Here is a 20,229-nt window from a genome sequence, read left to right as displayed (position 1 = left end):
CTTTTGAAATGCACATTAAAGTGTTTACACAGACTGCATGCTGGATCTGGGAGGTAGGAAGGTGGCTAATCGTGCATAAAACCTGTTAATACAAAGTTAAACCATCAACAGTTTCTGAACAAATGTGAACTACCACACTGAATTTTTATAGACCTGATAAGACACCTATCGCCACGTCTGTGCATCACTGAGCCACAGCCTAAACACCAGATATTCCCTAGTCAAAAAATTGTTCCTATTTTTTTCCTACATTGAGTTTTCTCTGGCCCACTGTGTCCCAGATTAGTGTACTCTTCGTTCACTAAGTGCACGGCTTTCCAGATTACTCAGGATCTTGCCTCAATTAAGAGATGCAGAAATTATGAATGAAGAGAGATAGATAATATGGATTTGAACTCCAGAACCACACCACAAGGTAAAAACAAGACAGCAAAAAGACATGCAAGTGTTTCTGCATATCTTTTGTATCTAAATTGGTTTTCTTTTTATCCTGCAAAAAAAAAAATCATAATATACATAATTTTCTTAAATGAACAAAGAAAATAAATCAGTGATATTTCTGATTGAAACACCATTTCTTAAACTAAAGTCAGAGGTGATAACTGGCATTCTAAGTTCAGAGTGCAGGCATGGTCTGTCATCTTTTACAGGCTATTTTCATTATTTTTTGTTTTGAACGCTAACTGGCTATCATGCCAGTTGTCCTAAATGGGACCTAGCAAAACAAGTAACTCCAAATGCTGGGAAGGGCCATGAGACAAAATCAAGGAGTTTTCAGGGAAACTTTGCATTTCCCTACCGAATTCAGGTGAGCTTCTAATCTGGGATCCTCATGGGGAGGAGCTCCTTCTGTAACATGGTTTTACTGCAAACACTGCATGGGGAACATTCACTCTCCGCGCCTTCTCATCAGATTATATGTCATAATTATCAGATTATAGAATATTTGTCTCAATATTTAGTTATTGATATAAATAGAAATATCTCCCATGGGATAAATGGCTGGACCCAAGCAAGATATGAAAATGGGACTCACTGTTGTACGTAGAAAAGAAGTTATTATGTTTAATTGCATCTTTTTCAGTGGGAATCATATTTAAATACATTGGGGACATTTCTGACAAACAACTAAAGCAATTCATTATAATCATCTTAATGGACTGAAAAAATTACTGAAAAAGACATTTAATTGTCATGAAAGCCATGCTTTAAGTGCAGACTACAATATTACACTTAGTAGCTCCCCAAGGTGGTGTTTGCCCAGCTCTGTTTGTTTTGGATTAAATTGGATGAGTTTCTCCATGTCCTCCACTGTTACTCATCACTTGTTGGAGCTGGATTCAGAAAAGCCTCATGCTGAAGGAGTTGCATGTCTCCTATGGACTCTGCCCATCCTGTAGAGGCCAATAAATGTTTGACCCAGCTCCAAGGCTAAAGTGATTTGCCAAAATAGCAGCTTAAGCTAGAGGTTATTCCAATACAAATTCAATGTGACAAATGCTAAAGAGATTCTGGAACAACAAAAAGCCATATGTTGGCAAAACAAAATCAGAAAGGCAGATGCTCTCCTCAACTCTTGCCACAAAAATCTGATTGTCGGTTTAAAACTAAGGCCACTCTGGAAAGCAGCAGTGATAGGAGCAAAAGGCTGTGTTGCTACTTATGCAATATCTGAACTGGAAGCTGAGGATGGAAGCTGAACAGAGCACCGAATCTGGCAGTTACAGGGCAGGGCAAGCTCCTTTCCAGCACTGATGAGTGTACTCCATTCCCTCTGACCCAATCCAGTGGTTCTCAGCAGCTCAGGAAATCAGTCCTCTCTCTTCCAAACTACTCTCATGTTCCAGAACAAATTGAATGCTTGAAAATTAATATTATTATTGCCACTTTTTCTTTATGTGACCAGATTAGTAAGCCAATTCTTGTACTTACTGTGACCATTATTTTTAAGGTCAGCATTATTAAGATGTAGATTTCCATTTACCATTGATTCTCAAAAGCAATGTGTATGTTACAGTGCTTGGGGAATAAGAAGTCTGAGGGTAAAAGCACCCTTCTGCTTCAATAATGCAGGATCAAATGCCACACGATTAATTTACCAGCATACTGCATCCGACACCACCTCTTTGATTGCTGTTACCTCTTACATTGATAAGATAAAATTACTAACTCACAAATGAGGTCAAGTGAATCGCATTCCTCCTTTTCCTCTCCTGCTTGCCAGTCCTGAAAAAGGGAAAATCTCATCCTGTAGGTAGGAGTCTAGTGCCGTTTTATATGCCCTAAGATGTCTCATCTGGCTTCCAGCTGCCTTTGGTGGGTGCAAGATTTATGTAGGTTCTGATCACACATTCAGTCCCATAAATGTCTTGGATACTCAGGTGTGAAGAATGGCACTAGATGCCTCTATGTAAACAACTAATTCCCACCCTAACTTCGCAGAGCAAGAGCTGTCAGACTCCAGGCTACGCAAAATGATGAAGAATTTTACTACGGGACTAAGATTAAAAATGTTTATATATAGTTTGATTCCTGAAATAATATAAATAACATACTAATAACAGCACAAAACACCTGGATGACATATGTAGTATGCTACTGAATTATTTATATAACATACTAGACTACTTAGGTTTGGAGAGCCCACAGTGTTTTTCTTGCTTTGTTCAAGACTCAAATAAATGTGAATTGGAGTGTGAGCATTTCCCAGTAATAACCAAAGCAAAAAAATAGATTAATTGTGATTTAAGCTCACTCAAGCCTAGGCAGCCTCAGAAATGTCTGCTATGCCTGTTATACAGCAGGGACAGTGTGAGGGGGGGATAACCAAATGGAGAGTTCTAGCCAGGCTGATGATGATAAGATCACTGAAGCCACTCTTAGGAGGACTTATTTTCTTACAGTGGCCCAGACAACACCACACTGTGACAAACTGAAAAGACTGCAACTCATCTTTCTTGATAGTAGTTGAAAGTTAGAAAAAGAGTTGGAGTTCTCGCATGACTATGGAATTCCACATGTCGCTCTCGCTTCCGGTTACTCAGATTTTACACAGGTAGGAGCCATGTAGGGGAGAGAAAGATTTTCATGCCATTGAGGACCAACTTTAATCCAGCCCTACAGCAGATATTTAGCTAATCATTGTGTGGATGGACCTAGAAAATCAGTTATATTTCCCATAGATAAAAAGTTCCAGTAAGCTAGTTGTGGGTTTCTACAGATAATTAAGGAGAATTTAATATTCAAACTACTGCTCAAAACATTGTTCTGATAAAGCCATATGGCAATAGAAGGTGCCAAGCTGAAATGCGGTGTGTTTCTTTTAAATTAGATGCTTATACCAGAGCAGAGGTTGTGTATGAATGGACACGGGAACCAGCAAGGTCAGTGGTTGTGGCTGAAGACGGCTCTCGATTGAACCAGTACGATCTGCTTGGACAAACTGTGGACTCTGGAATTGTTCAGTCCAGTACAGGTCCGTGAAAAAGTTTTTTTTGGAAGGGTCATATTTAACTGCCAAAACATAATTTAGAGCAGGAAAAAAATACAAAGACCAAAGAGTGACAGAGGTAAATTGCAACATACCAGGTTCAGATTAGGAAAACATGACTCTGAAAAGACAGCATATCCTGGGATTATTTTCCTACTTCAGCTGGTGGCTAAAATATTTGAACAATTAAAAACCTTCCTATAGTGACAGATCTAGCCAGAAAAAAACGTAATTTACATTACAAAAAAGCACTCCTCATATCCTTATTAGTATACCTACTTAGTATATAAGCTTAAAAAAATAGTATAAGAATATGAATCCTCAAAGATCTTATTCCTGGAGGAAGTGAAACAAGTTGCTAAAAGCAAGCATATACTCTCTCAATGAGGTATTTAGAAAGTGAAAAAAATATTTAATCAACGTAAAAACCATCTTGAACATCTAAACAGGATTTAGGTGTCTCAATGTTAGCACCAGCTTTAACTCCAAAACTATTAATGAGATACAGAAATACAGGCGACATTTATAGTATTATATACCTGCAACCTTGAAGCTGGCTAAAAACCTTTGCTTTTTCACTTTGGAGTGTTTGTTTCAACATGTAATTTTTTTTTTTTTTTAAATAATTTGGAAGGGGCATGAAGACCTAAATACAGTAAGAAACTGAGCATTGGGCGTGAACAAGAGCTCAAAGTGTTGACTAGATTGACTGTTCAATGGACCAAAAGAAGCACTGCATTAGAAGCAGTTGTATTGCTTTGAATGTGCTCGAAGTGGTGACTGAACTAGAGAAGTACACTTATACCTTATAAACCACACTTATACCTTATACCTTATAAACCAAAGTACACTTATACCTTATACCTTATAAACCAAGTACACTTATACCTTATAAACCACACTTATACCTTATACCTTATAAACCAAACTTTCTACTATGTCATCTAATACGTCATTTGTAAAGTCAATGAACATTTAAGGAAAAGTGAGTCACTTTAAGGTGAACCCTAATTCATGTCTGATTTTTTTATTTAGCTTGCCAAAATATATTCATATGCTCTATTAAGCCAACCAAATTTCTCACAGAAAAAGTTTCTAGTGGACTGATATTCAGGTTACTGCTTGGAAGCTTCTGTTTAGTTGATATAATCATAAAAGAAGTGGGATGGCAGTAATAAGGACTTTGCATAAGGACAATATCAACACAACTGCTCCCATAGATTCACTGCTTCCATTATTGAGCACAGAGGCATGCCTCAGACAAGTAAAAAGAAGAGGGGAGAACTCTTGGCCTGGCCACAGCTAGAAATGTTGCCATTGACTTTTGTGGAGCCAATAATTCGCCCCAGCTGCCCTTGGGCTGAAAAGTCAATAGGATTTGTGAGGCACTGCAAGGATCTCGAGCTCTTTGCTCTTTCTATTCCGAAGCTACTCACTCAGAGAGACCCTGCCAACCTGCGTGCCTGCCCTTTTGCGCTCATCGCCAATTCTCTGCTTGCTGGATGCATTATAAGGGCAGCAGGATAATCAGAAGAGACTCATAAGCTTGGGAACATATCTAACCCAAATAGATAATACCAGATACAGTTCAGGGTAATTAGATAGCAATGTGAGAAGCACCCTATAAATGGTTAAGAAAGGCAGATAATATATTTTTAAACAGAACTGAAGGCAAACATAAGCAGCGTAAAAATTCTTCATGCATTTACATGAAGAAACAAAAAAATATTTTGTTTTGCCCATGATATTTCATAGGTCTGAATTCTGCCTCATTTTTCTACCTGAAGAAACACTTTACCATGCCTGTCTATAAAGTTAAATACAGTAAATATTTGCTGAAATAAAGATGCTATTGTCTAGATACAGAAAAACATTGCAAAGATGGTTAAATACAATGGTTAGCAAGACTGAAAATAAGCCCATTAAAGAATCTTTTCAGTACCAAACTTGCAATCCTCTTTAGTTACTACCTGATAAGAATATATGGTGGCGGAAGAAACACATTTATTTCTTGCAAATTCAGTGTCTCAAGGAAAAATTCTTCTTGATTTGCTTTGGAAAGGAAAATGCTTCGCCTTCCCCAAAATAATGGTGGGGGTCAGAAGTGGTTAATAATCACTTTTCTACCCATTCAGGTAGATGGGCAGCTAGTCTCAACAGAATCCTCCAGCATATCTTTGTCCTCTGATCATCTCTATTTTGAGATATGACATATGTAATGAAAATTATGAAATCCCTCCCTACTTTCAGAGTTGTGGATGATGACTCATCTGACAAAACGACAAAAGGAATTGAAGGCAATCCTCACTTAAGAGTTCCCAGCACCTTTATTAGGGAAGAAAATGAAGCTCTCGTGCAGCTGATTCTGTGGATCATTAGAGGAATCTACATCATCTTAGGCAATTTTAAGATGATATTTATAGTTGTCTGGAATTCCAGAGATGTATTTTTGAAGAATTTGGGTGTAACTGGGTTACTCTAAACATTCTCAAAACTATTCAATTATTTGGTGAATCCATGAAGTCCTTTTTTTTTTTTCGCCTTTCTTTCTTTGCCAGTAGGCCATCTGCTATCCTTATTTCTGAATCTAGAACAAGATAACTACCAATATTGATTTTTTTTGTGACAAGAGAATATTGAAAGACTAAAACTTGTTTATAGTATAGTTATTCATCTATGCTGGCAATGGAATGTGCAGGTACTACAGCCTTAAAGATAGTATTCGGTAAATGAAATAATTATTGTTGCTGCTATTTGCTTAAGCAGAGAGTCCAGTCATCTGTTTTTTTACTTGTATGTAAAATTCCTGTCCCTCTCCAACAACTGACTCACATTGACTCAGAAAGAGTTTAAAATTATCTTTTTGGTAAGCACCTTTGTCCTGGTTTTGGCTGGGATAGAGTTAATTTTCTTCCTTAACAGATGCTTAAAGGGCTCCTGCAAGTTTCTATTTACATGGAATTATTTTGCCACCTTGAAAACATTGCTTTGCACTGAGAATCATCAGGATTTATACTCACAATAGTTTTGTGGGTTTTTTTGATGTTCTGTAAATGTGCTGAGAGGATGCTGTTTTTAAGTTTTCTGTTAGGTTACATGGCATAAGCAGTAAATGAGAAATACTTTGTTTTAAACTGATGGCAAGGAAAGCCTTACTTCCTCCCTACAGTGATAGAAAAAGTATTATTATAGCTAAAAGTTAATCCCCACGCCTAACTTTATGTCTGATGTGATGCACATTAATTTTAGGTGCTCACCTGATACACTGGGTTTATTACAAATAGTTTACAGAACACTGAGTAATAGGTTTGATGTAACTTTACTGAATTATCACCTATTTTTTCTAGGGACACACGTTAGTTTATACCACCTGAGCATTTGGCTCCATTATTGTAATACACTGTAGAATTAAGGGCTGGTTAAAAACTGTAGCTACAGAAGTGTTGAGCACAGGCACAAACTCTTCCAGAGCACTGGAAGTATTCACATGTGAACAGTCATTTGAAACATTAAGTTAATATCGATGAAGGAGTTGTGTGACCACTTTTAAATGCTTCATATTGTGTAATACATATAAACTAATTTAAAATTCATGGAATAAATAAAATGAAAAACAAATTTATCTGCTCAACACAGTTATTTGTAGAAAACTTTAGGAATTCCAAGGAAGCTAAAAAGAAAGACCTTTCTTTCTAACTTCTTTGGATAAGAGAATAAAAGAATATAAGATGCATAAGCTACAACTTGTGCCACAATTTGTGAAAGCCGAGTAATCAGACACTAAATACAGGAAATACTTTGCTCAAGAGCTATGTGAAAATTTAGCTTGTAGGGAATTTTATGGCTGAATTATAAACCTTTGAAAACAGAATTACAGAGGAATTGCTGGGAAGTTAGTGGTCAGCAGCTGTCATGAATGTGGCTATGCTTTTCTGTTAAAGCAAGCCATAAAATGTGGGAAGCTAAAGATTCAGTAAATAACTGGAGTACTTTCATGTCTTGCAGTTATTTAAATAAATCTCGTCAAAGATCTACTATCTTCTAATAAATAACTGCAGTCCGTTGGTACTTCGGAGACTTACAAACATGGTTTTGCCTTGTAACTGAACAGTAGGCATTTTTCTAGGCCTGTGCTTTGCCCAATTCACTCCTCATGGCATTACCTTTAGCTGACTTCTAGCTCAGACCTGCTGCAATGCTTAACAGATGAGAGTAATCCCTGTCTTTTTAATTGCCTTTATGCTTTGAATCTTGTTCTCATTTTCCAGAGGTTAAAAATACTTTGATAATTTAAGCAGCTAAATAAAGCTTCAGAGTACAGTGGTGTGTTCACTCTGTATTCTTAGCTTGCCATCTACAATCACTGAATTAATTCTGACATACCGTTGTAAGTATTCTGTATCTGATTGCATTAAAATAGCTTCCCACATCATATTTTAGTAGATAAAATTAAATTATTGGCTTTTCTAGCCAAGGCTGGCACCCTTCATAAGATCATAATCCCTGGTACAGAGGAAAAGAAGGTTGTGAAAGTTAAAGAAAGGTGGGCAAAATTCAAGTAATAATGCCCACTCTAATACTTCTGCCAGTCCTATTTTCAAAAAAAATTTTCCTTGTGTATCCTTTACTTCACCTCTCAATTTAGAATTGATTCTCTTTTCCCCCTTTGCTGCTGTCTTTTATATTGAAACATACCAGGAGTATTGTCACATCTTATTTATAAGCTTTCCTCAGGGTTATACATTGAGGAAGATTGTTCAAATGAATGTTCTTCTAGGCTCTGAATTAAAGAAAAGGGCATTTGACGTGCTCGGTGCATAAGCAGTCAATGTCTAGACATAGTTTTTCAATCCAATTTAAGCTTTTCCTGTACAAGAGCAACTTTCTCTTTCTAGCTGCCTACATTTTAAAATAGAACAACAGTAATTTCATGTCATCTCTAATCTAGACAGAGGTTTCCATTCAGTGGACAGAAACATGTCCACTTGTTTCTTTCCTAAGATAAAGTTTATTGCATAACAAGAAGAATCAATCTAATCCAAAAAAAGTCACAACAATAGTTTTTCCAATCTTTTGAGAATCTACTGTTTTTCAAAATCCATTTTCAACGATGTAAATAATGATCTGAAAACAAGGCATTATTTGCTGTGCTCTGGAAGGAAGGGTTTATAGAGTTATATAAATACGTAAGATTCCTTTCAATTGCAATTAGAATACCCAGCTCACATGTTTTTATAGCACCGAAAAAGTTAGTGCTAATGTAAGTGTTCTGTGTTATTCTTGCATTGTCCATTTATTTCAGGACAGAATAATCATTTAGTAAAGTACTGAGTTAGTAGAACAGGAACACTTAATCTTCAGAGTACGAAAGCACAGACAGTGGTAATGCAGACACAATCACATCAACAATTACATCTTGAGCCTGGCCCAACTGAAACACTTCTGAGTGCCTGTCTTGATTTAGTCTGTGTATGATGTTTACATGTGTATATTATGATGGTTTTCCATCTTCTAATGGAACAAGACCTTTCACAAGAGGCCTAAACAGCCACCAGTAAACATAGACATTCATTCACTACTCAGCAGAAATGAAAAGATATAAATTTAATTAGCATTTCCCAGAACTGTCTAGTTTTGTATTATTAGTGGAACTTCAGAACCTGCTTTATTAAATGTTTTCTTCAAAGCTGACCCAATTTGATCTGAGGACTCTTTTTTATAATAGGGGTGAATATAATGAAAAAATACTTTCTATAAAGCCCTCTAATTTGTATATTTATAAAAGCTTTAATGTTCCTGTTGTTCTTGTTTTTAGGGGAATATGTTGTTATGACTACACATTTTCATTTGAAGAGAAAGATTGGTTACTTTGTCATCCAGACTTACCTGCCATGCATCATGACAGTGATACTGTCACAGGTGTCCTTCTGGCTTAATAGAGAATCTGTTCCAGCAAGAACTGTATTTGGTAAGCAAGACCTACAAACCACTTGGCAATCATAAGCCAAACAGGTTTAAGAAATTTTATGGTAAAACTAGTTATGCGTTAACACGATATTGGAGAACAACACGAGCCTGGACATAGTGCAGTACACAATAGTTAACACATTTCATTGCAAAGATGTAGCAGAAACTGATTTAAGGTCCAGAGCTTCTAATCTGACTGTAAAAAGAGACCTGAACATTTCTTAAGCAATCTATTACGGTTCAACTTTTCCAAAACAATAAGTATATGAATAAAACATTTCTGACCATGGCAGTGGCATTCATGGTGGGGATTGTCAAAAAGGCTTTAATCAATGGGTGTTGGTCATTTGACATCCTTAGGCCCTTTGAAAATTCTTATCTTAAAAATCTCTTTCATCAGTCCCTTTCTAAGGCTGCTGCTAAAGGTCTCCCGTTCAAATCAGTGACAATTTATTGTGCTTACAGTGGTGAATGGATGCACTCAACGAATGTAGTAAGAAGGCAATCTAAAGGACTCTAAGTTTATACAGTTGGTCCCTAGTGTTTTAACCACAGCTTGCAAATGCTTATCTTAAAATTACAAACAAACAACTAGCATATTCTTTGGAGATATTAATCCAAGTCAAGTACATAATTTAAAAAAAAAGTAACAACTCTTCGGTTAAGGAAAATAGAACCTGAGATTTCTACTATGTGACCTAGTCTTTTTTGTGATGTTCCAATGAGACACGTGAACACCTTTGGCAGGAGGAGGTGGAAGAACACACAGCCAAGTTGGCTTTTACACTCGTTTCCTTGCCTCAGGGCACAGCTGGGGCAGGACGCCATGGGCCCTCCTGCTTTGCTGAAGAGAATTTAGCCATTTACACTGGACATGGCAAAGCCAGAAAGTCACAAGGCCTGATGTTGAGAAATGCAGACTCTGAAACTCTTGTTGAACAAGAGCTATTTTTATTGACCTTTTCTGGCACTCTTCACAGCTGTGCTTTAGTTTCCCAGTGCCTCTGGAAATCAATCACAACTTGCATAGCCTTAGACCTCATGAACCAAGTAGAGGCTTTCTGTTGATATACAGATGTGCATTTACAGAAGAATGGTTTAGACCACAGTATAATTAAATTTGATTTACATAATATTGTTTAGATTAACATCTGAAATTAGATCTGAATGTTTATCATCAGCTTCACTGAGAATTAACCTGGGACTTTTATGAGCCTCTGTAGTCAAAGCTATTGAAATCGTAACTATTTTACCTCTTTTTGCACGTGCCATTTAAAAAGAAATGTCAGATCATCAGTTTGAAATGCTGTACTTCATTGTCCCTAGATGGAGGACAAAATTTCCTAGTCTCACAATGACTAATATATAATACCACACAATGTTCAAGCTGCTATCTTCACAGGCTCAAGAACCCACACATTTCTGAAATTTTTCCTTTCAGAAGACACTTTTTTAGTAAATAGTCTTCTGTTGACTCCATCATTATGTATCAAGATAGCTTTTTCATTTCTTAATGGCAGTGAAACAATGTTTCAGAAAATTTTGCATGATGTAGGTACATACAAAAGCACAACTTAAATCTTTTAGTCCACTTAGTGCCACAGATAATAAAAACTATAAATTCTGTTTTGCTACTGCGTAAGAGAAAGATAAGCTCACTAGTAATGAGTCAAAGACAAGATTAGGTTGTCTTAGGGAAGAGAAATTCCTTCCTCATTATGCACTAATAATTCAAGCTCTTTACACCAGCGCGTAAATACATTGTTCGTTACTTGGCCTATTTTAGACCACTGCACATTTTCACTAACACTCAGTGCAGCGAAGATGAACTCGCAAGACACATTCAATACGTGACATTGCAGTTGTCAAGGTAACTTGTGGACATGTGATTTGATGTAAATGTCTAAGCCTGCACTTGTAGATTTTTTTTTTTTTTTTCAAGCAGCTGCAAGCAGAGTGAGTTCAATACAGTCCTGCTTTCTCTCTATGACCAGTTAAGGGACAAGGTTGATCAGCAGTGAGAAGCTCTGATATCAGAAATGCAAATTACATTATAATTGTTCTTGCATAAATTCTTTGCTATTTTCAGGGCATTAGTGAATAAAGGGACAGAAATCTGTAAAACTATCAATTCAAATAAATGTAATATCACATAAAGCTTAGTACATTTGAGTATACATTTGAAGGAGCAAATATTGATACCAAATCAGCTGAATGAAAACAAGTTTTTTAGTTTTCCAGCTAAATATCTTAGAACTGTTCCAAGAAAGAACTAAAAATGTTAATTTTTTACATCTGTAGGACAATTTGTAGGGCATGAATAAGGAACCGCAACAATGATTCTCCAAATACCAGGAAGCATAAAGTAGTATCCACAACTCAAAATATTATTACCATTCCAACTTTATTCGACTACAACGTCACAGAATAAAGGTATAAAAGGTGTTTTGAAGATCCTGCAATTTCCACAGAACTTGAAATCGGATATCCTCAATTAGCAACTGAAGTGGGGAAGCTTATAGGAATTAAGGGTGAAGACAAGGCTTTCCCATCTATTGTAACAGTTGAGAAATGAAGTACAAAATACAGCCTCTGCTCTCAAGACACTAAAATTGTTTGCTTTGCAGGAGTGACAACTGTCCTGACAATGACTACTCTGAGCATCAGCGCAAGGAATTCGCTCCCCAAGGTGGCCTATGCCACTGCTATGGATTGGTTTATAGCAGTGTGCTATGCCTTTGTGTTTTCTGCACTCATCGAATTTGCAACAGTGAATTACTTCACAAAGAGAGGCTATGCATGGGATGGCAAAAGCGTCGTTCCTGAAAAGGTAACATCACTTAATATCCATCCCAAGAGGTCATACTGTGTCGACCTTGGTCACTATATGGGTTTCTTTTAGCCTGTTAGAAATTCTTATTATTTAGAATAGTAAGTAATTATTCCAAAAGAGTTTCCTCATGTGCTCGCACACAGCATTTCTACGCATAAACAGTAATTACTTAGACATTGAGTACCTAAATACTACTTCTGACATGCTGGATGATATTTAATGCTATTAGTAATTAAAAACTTTACTGAAATTTTGACTTGTGCAACTGAGCAGAAAGAAGATGTGTATTTTTTTTTCAAGGGGAGGCAATTAATTTTCTAGTGTTTAAGCAAGAGAAAATGTGGATGCCTCAGTATAAATGTAGGAAAAAAATCTTGTGGCTACTGTATTTGACAGTTTCCAAAGTATATTGCTCCTCAACTTCAGGAGGACTGCTCTGTGATCATGACCAAATAAATCACTACAGGACTTTTTCTTTCCTTTCTTTTGCCTCCTATCATTTCCCTATTTTTTACAAATAGAAACATTATTTTTACTTCTTAGTCAATGGAAGAAATTGATTTGTTTTGGGGGAAGGATTGACAGTTGTGTTAGGAGTGTGCAATCCTGATCCGTGCCTCCCTGAATGCAATAGAGGGACATCACTCTGACTCCCCTTGGTCTGGGATCACACCTGGTCTGTAAATCACACGTGCATCAAGAAATTGTGGAGGAGATTTAGGGGAAGAAAGAGAAAGTTTCCCATTTCCTATGAGTTATCATGTCAGCTGCTTCTGTGAGGAAGCACATTTGGTTGGTTGGGGGTTTTTTTGAGAGAGATCTTGAAAGAGACTTTTAAACTTGGCTAATTGGTTATTATGAACATTCACAGATTAGAGATTCAGCAGAATAAATATTAGAGGAGCAGATGTTACTCATTGGTACACGAATATATGTGTTTAATTCAGGAGTGTATGCTTATATAGAATTTTTTTTTTTTTTGCTATTTTAGTTGCATAAGTCAGTGAGAAAACAAAATTAGGACATTTACACAACTAATACAAAAGTATTGTAGAACAAGTGAGTGAAGTAACAAAACAAATGAGCTGCATGACTGCTGTTGAATATTGAGTTTTCAGTCACTGATGATACTTTCATTGAAAATAATTTGTCTGATTCTTTGTTGTGCTCCTATCTTCATGATATCTATTGTAAAAAATGGGCTGTATTAATAGAACAAAATCCTTAAATGTTAAATATTGCCTTGTTAATATAACCTACCTTGTAACATAGTTACTATAATCAGCCATTTCATTTGTTTCAAAGAAAATTACATTTTCAGAAAAAAACACACCCATATAAACACAATATTCAAACACTGTTTAAAACATTGGAAGATTTATGGCTTTGCATTCCTCAGCAGGTAAGGACCTTTATGTGTCTTTTGATATAAATCAGCAAAGACATGCTGGTACCTGGCAGAATGCGTTATCTGCAGATGTAACGAAAGACAAGCAAGGCAAACTAATGGCAAACAGAGCATCACAGCTTAATAAAATCTAGAGCTCTAATTAGCTGTCATATTACTTTTTCATAAAGTTGAATTTGACATGAAATATTAAGACCCTGACTGGTGTCAGAGCTTTCTGTGGATCAGGTTCCTCATGACATTTAAATCTATAGAAAGGTTCTCCTCTGAGACTTCTGTGAAGCGGTTCTTTGCCTGCTGGATTTATTGCTGCTCACTAGAGTATCTGGCTGAGAAGGAGACCAGACTGGCTTCATACTCAGCAAGCGTGTTAGCAGCCTTCCTGCTCAGGAGGAAAAGAACGGACAGACAACTAAAAAAATCTTTCTGATGTTGCCTTTTTTCTTTTCTGAGTATTTTTTTCAACCTGTTTGTTCCTCCTCTTCAGCAGAAATAGTCTAAGACAATTTGAAGCTTTTTCTTAGCCTCAAGCTAAACTGAATATTATTGTCATGAAATAAAGAGCATCTACATCAGAGTCATTATCCGAATCCTTTTTCTTACTAAGTAGCAGAAATTTAACATTTCAGCCTTCATTGCCTTCCTGCGTGGGGCTCCAAGGCGTGCTTCGACAAGCCTCTCCCCACTTGCCCTGATGCTTTTGCAGCTTCCCTTCACATTCTCAGGTGTCCTGCAGCAGCCTATCTGCTCCCTGAAACATTCACCTCTTGAACAAGAGCTTCTTACCAAAGCCCCCCGACTGGGTGGTCTATATAGCTATTAATCTAGAGTTGATCTGTTATAAAAAGTACTGTGACTACTTCAAAAAATACTGCCTCTGTGGGACAGCTGCTTCTCGAAAACAGAGAATTATATTTGCCATCTTATGAAATGACATAATAGATCACATTCTGCTGATATTTTCTCTTTAGCATATCTTTTTTCTTTTCCTTCTAAGAGGATAAAAGGGATAACATTTGCCTATTCTTTTTTGTGGGAAACAGTGCCTAAAGATTTTCTAAGTTCTTGGGATTTTTTTGTTATCTCGTAATCAGAGGAACTTGGAGCAAAGTGATGCTTTTCTTTACACCTCCTTAATGACCCACTACATCTCTCTTCTATGTTTATCCTTGTGCAGTGGCTGGAGGAAAGGTTTGGACTGTCTGCAACAGGGACAGTTGAATTCCAACTGGTATCCCCAGATGTCAAAATTTAAATTTTTTCCTACAGGTAGATCCCAGAAGTAGAATTCTAGAAAACATAAGGACCCAGGGGAAAAATCTAGATATTCTTTCTGATCAATAAGTTCTTCTCCACTAAAAGATTTTCAATACATTCTTGCTTTAGCAATATAGGTAGGTGGATGAAAAAATCATACAGCTATTTAAGTCCTTGTAAATGGAATGACATTTCAGCCATTATGATCCAATTGTAACATTCAAAAAAGAACATTAAGTTTCTATTCCATAATGCATATGCTTTTGGTGTAAATCGTTAGTGAACAGAATACTGGCAGCTTTGCATTGTATTAAATAATCCACTCTTTTAGTGCATGGTCACATGATATTTTTATGTATAAACTGTGTTAGAATGCATCATGTAACATTATTTGTCTTAATATTGGAAAGCTACGTTAAGAAATTCAGTGTCTTTTAAAATTTTTGTCTTGGTCAAGAAGCACAGTTGATTAAGGCAATATTGAATTATGAGTGGTTTGTCACTGTTGATTACCATTGAAGGTAATTTTGTCAATCAGTAAGCCTAGCTATCAGTATAAGTCCTCATTATAGTTTATCCATCGTCTAATTTGGTTTAATTAATACAAGTAATACAGATGGATGATTTTGTCTTTGTCTTCACCTAAATATTTTGCATGAGTCACGTATCCAGACACTAACTTCTTTCTTACAGCTTGTTACAATTTGTGGTATAAATTTAATTAATTGCAAAATTTTACGGTGCTTTTTCATAATCTTATCTGTTAAGAAGGTAGTAAGAATAAAACTTTCTTCTTTCTTCAGCCAAAGAAAGTGAAGGATCCTCTCATTAAGAAAAATAACACATACACAGCTGCAGCTACGAGCTACACCCCTAATATTGCAAGGGACCCTGGGCTGGCAACCATTGCTAAAAGTGCAACGATTGAGCCCAAAGAAGTTAAGCCAGAAACAAAACCTGCAGAACCCAAGAAAACTTTTAACAGCGTCAGTAAAATTGATCGACTATCAAGAATAGCCTTCCCATTGCTTTTTGGAATCTTTAACTTAGTCTATTGGGCTACCTATTTAAACCGGGAGCCCCAGTTAAAAGCTCCAACTCCACATCAATAACCTCATTTATTCGTATAGTTCTGTTTTGTCTTTTGCTCTGGGAATTGCTTCCCGTTTTCACATACAGTAATTCCCATTTGCTTCATTGCCTCTGTCTTAAAGAAAATAAAGGTTTCTTTATTTAACAAAAGGTAAAATATATCTGTATATTTAAAAAAAACCTGTGTGTGAGGGAGAGAACAATGTAAGCTATGTACTTGGAAAAGTGATTCTGAAAATGGGAAAGAAAGAGTTGTAGAGTAATGAAAAAAAAAAAAAAAAAGGAAACCATTTGTAGATAGCTTAGTACTGAATGTCCCCAAAAGGTATTGTATACATAGGTGAAAAAGATATTTTTATTCAAAGGATTGTGGGGAGTGGGAAAATATTCTTTATGATGTTCCTGATGCACATACTATACCATACCATTTATTCAACCACAGTTTATAATCTTTTCAAGGATGTAAAGCTTTCCATTTGCTGAATCCCATAAGATATGTTATTTTCCTAATCCCTTTTCTCTTCTATATTCCAAACCACCTGACTTATAATATTAAATGGTTTTAAAGAAGAAGGAAATCTACTCACTCTAGGTACAGTTTGTCACTGTATAGCACCTAAGATCTAATGGTAACAAATGCTTTAATCTGCTGTCTTACTGCAGTCTTGTTCTAAGCATTAAGTTGTCACTAGACTAGATTTAAAACCAGTTGCACAATCAAGTGCAGATCCCAAGTTCCCTCTATCACCTCTGTAATCCAAACAATTCCTGGATGCTTTTACAGATAGCTTTTACTCATCACTATGTTTTAGAGAGTTAAAAACAAACAAACCAACCAACAATTTTTGCAAGCTCTAGATATGTTGAATGTATTCTTTTATAAAACAATACATTAAAAAGAAGCTTTAGACTGAGATTTATGGATAGCAGAAAGACAAAATATAGTATTTAAATAATATATGTAAATATGCAGCATGAGATTGTACATTTTTTTACTTTTTTAAAGTTGTGTTCTTAAAACATTGTGTAGGATTCACCTCTTAGCTCTTAATATGTTGTTAAATGCTCAATAAAACATATTTAGAGCCTGAATTAAAAAAAAAATAAATCAGTGGTACTGGAAAGCCTAAAAAATTAAATATGCAGAAAGTGCTTGGAATTAATTCCATTTGTAAAGTGGTTAAGTGTACAGTAGCTTGCAATTTGACAATGTCATCCAATGTATACTATTAGATTAATGACTGGTCTGCTCAGGTCATGCATAAATACTAAAGTATGGGATTATATTTGGTAGGTAAAAATGGTGAAATATTTGTTAAGACAGAAGTTCATCTGTATATTACTGCTATATTTGCTGATACATAACTGTTACAATAAGTGATGTAATATATGTAGCATTAAATACAAAAAAGTCATACATAAAAGAATGTACAGGAAAATAGATTTTATTGAGTAAACTTACTACATTTCATTTTTACTGTAGCAATATATTTGTAGGAACAATATGTAAGGGCTTTAAAAACAAGATGTCCATTTTGCAGGTATTGTGCTCCCTTTAAAAAAATTCTAGTCAGTATCATTACTGTTGATTCTTAGAAATAAAATTTCAGATAAAGATTTTTCAAAGAGATGGGAAGGATGGTGGATATTTGCAAGCATCAATTAAAAAAACGTAATATGGTATTGAATGAATTTTAAAACAGCGCTACATGAGCCTCCAGGGAAACAGCTACTGAGACGCAAATTTCATAGGCAATGTTTTCTAAACTCTTTCTCAATAAATCAAAAAGTTGACATTCTCTATCTACAAAAGGAAATAGTTAATGTTTTATTTAGAGAAGATTTTTTAAAATAATGCTTCATTGTCTAACATTTGGTCCTGTCTAAACTTGATAAGTTATCTGATTGGAGCTTATTAAAAGGGGATGTTTCATCTTCTGGTATCATGTGTAGATATATGTATAGAAAAAAATAAACTATGGCTCTTTAACTTCTGTGTACTTGTTTATCTTGTTATTTTTGGCGTTAAACTAGTGTGTTCATTTAGGGCATTTTATCTTTCTAGCAATTCATAGCTACCTTTTGGTCTGCATTTTGCACATTAGATGTGAATATTACTTAACTAGTCTGCTTTTTGCTATGCAATGATTGCATTATATCACCTCTTAGTTAGTCTATGCCAATAGTATTATACTGTATAAACTTGATTGCACAGTTTATCAAAGACAAGGTATTCTCTATGTAGCTTTTTTACAATGCTTTGCTAAACCATGTAATAATAGTAAGTCTTCCTTGAAAATAATGATACACTCTTATAGAGGACAGTTTCTGTTTACTCCTGGGATAATTTTAAAAAGATGACATTGAATGTTTATTGCACCTCAGTGCAGTGATGTGGCAATAAAACCTAAATCTAATAGAGGTTGTTTATGGCAGAAGCATGTATTGCTTTACAGAGTTTAGCAAAAGCTCTTTATTTTATGTCAGACTGTAATTCTATTATAATAATAAAGCTAAAAATGTTCAATAATGAAAGTGAATGTTTTACTTTGGTTTTCTTTAGTTACTGCCTTTTATGACACATTGCTTGATAAACTGCTATTCATTCAGAAACTTCGTTTCTTTGGATTTGGTAATGAATGCAGTTTTAATAGATGTAATTTTCTGTCCAGTGTGTTTCAGGGACAAATATAACAACAGGAATGTTTCCAAAATCCGATTTGACATTCAAAAAAAGATAGTTCAGTCTGTACAATGTATATCCAGTAAAGCAATTAATTGAATCAGATGAACAATTGTTAAGGTTTAGTACCACAACAATGAATGATATAGGGTAGGAAGAGAATAAAATGCAGTCTCCCAGATAACATGGCAGATAAAACAGAGTGAGAGTAAAAATGTGGGTACATATGTTGCAGATTTCACTGTTTAAATGAATGCACAGATCTGAGGAAGACTGTTAGAAGAGAACCTCAGGCTGTATAAAATATTATTTCACTCATTTAATGAATTGTGGGGATAGCATTCAAACAAGCATATGTATACCTTGAAAATTTTAATTCTCAAGTCTGCATTCTTTCCCACATAGAAAAACAGAGAGAGAGGATAAGTCATTCCAGTGCATTCAGCCCTCAAATTTTCTTGGAAAAGTTCCTGGAAAGCAAGGCTCATGCTCTTATGTAGGGGGAGACAGTCAATTGCAGACACACAGTTTTAGAGGATCTAAAGCAGGAAAGGCAGATATAAGTGTACATATGTATATAACAATATTCATAGTGTTCTTAAGCATGAGTCCTACAGAAGGATTCTTCAAAATGGAAGGAAAGATTGTGTTAATATGGACTCAGATTCTATTAACTTATATACTTTCCTCTGTTTTGAATGAGAATAATGCAGTCTGAATCCCTGTTCCTTGCTTCCTATTACTAACTCCACAGAGATAAATCCCTATGGAAACCCACAGAGGATTTTTCTGGAGGAGTATGGTAAAGAAAGTGGCAAGTGACACTGTTTGAACACCCACCTCCTATGTTCACATGCCAGATGCAGAGCATACATGGGGATTCTCACATCTCCTTTGTCACTGCTCAGACGTTTTTAGGCAGAATTTTACTTGAGTTAAATGAGTGAAAATGATTAGATGCAACAGGATTTGACTCAGAAAAATATATAGCGCTATTCAGCTTCACAGAGTGGAAGAACAGCCTTGTCAAATGACAGATTCACAGTCACCAGGCAGTCCAGCATGACACCCTGATGTGGCATTGCTGTGTTTGCTCTGATACTACATCAGTAGGGGAAACTCCTCCAGTTTTTCTTGGACAGTCCCTAGAAGCTACTGCAGGACTTTCTTAATGACCAAGAACATTTTCTACAACACCAATGACTTTCTTAATGATATTCTTTCTCTTGGACTGACTATGTGAGACCTGAAAAAACTGATCTCCTTTTCTCTCTATCTCCTTCTATTTTTCACCAATATGGTAAATAATAAAAGGGTGTTATGAAACACCCTAATGGCTAGAAAAAGGGGAACACATGCTTCAGGGAGCAAATAATAAGAGAACCTATTTCAGCCTGTGCTTTGTATCTGAATGAATGTCCAAATAAATTAGTGTGACTGGGGAAAGTCAAACTTTTCCTTAGAGGCTGTCAAAAAGTCAGTCATACTTTAAAAGACAA

General features: G+C 35.8%; 1 protein-coding gene across 4 annotated transcripts in view; it reads left to right on the top strand.

The window, feature by feature from the left end:
- The window catches only part of GABRA1 (gamma-aminobutyric acid type A receptor subunit alpha1), a 45,262-nt gene extending 26,680 nt beyond the window's left edge, over positions 1 to 18,582 (top strand). For all 4 annotated transcript variants that reach the window (XM_029998189.1, XM_029998187.1, XM_029998188.1 and 1 more), the window contains 4 exons: positions 3,332 to 3,475; positions 9,306 to 9,458; positions 12,085 to 12,287; positions 15,759 to 18,582. In XM_029998189.1, coding sequence (XP_029854049.1) covers positions 3,332 to 3,475; positions 9,306 to 9,458; positions 12,085 to 12,287; positions 15,759 to 16,067 — 809 coding nt within the window. In that variant the 3' untranslated portion in view covers positions 16,068 to 18,582. The remainder of the gene's footprint in view (positions 1 to 3,331; positions 3,476 to 9,305; positions 9,459 to 12,084; positions 12,288 to 15,758) is intronic.
- The last annotated feature ends 1,647 nt before the right edge of the window (positions 18,583 to 20,229 follow it).

The sequence above is a fragment of the Aquila chrysaetos genome, chromosome 22 (assembly GCF_900496995.4).
Source record: "Aquila chrysaetos chrysaetos chromosome 22, bAquChr1.4, whole genome shotgun sequence".
Taxonomy (NCBI): Eukaryota; Metazoa; Chordata; class Aves; order Accipitriformes; family Accipitridae; genus Aquila; species Aquila chrysaetos.
This window is presented reverse-complemented; position numbering and strand designations above follow the sequence as displayed.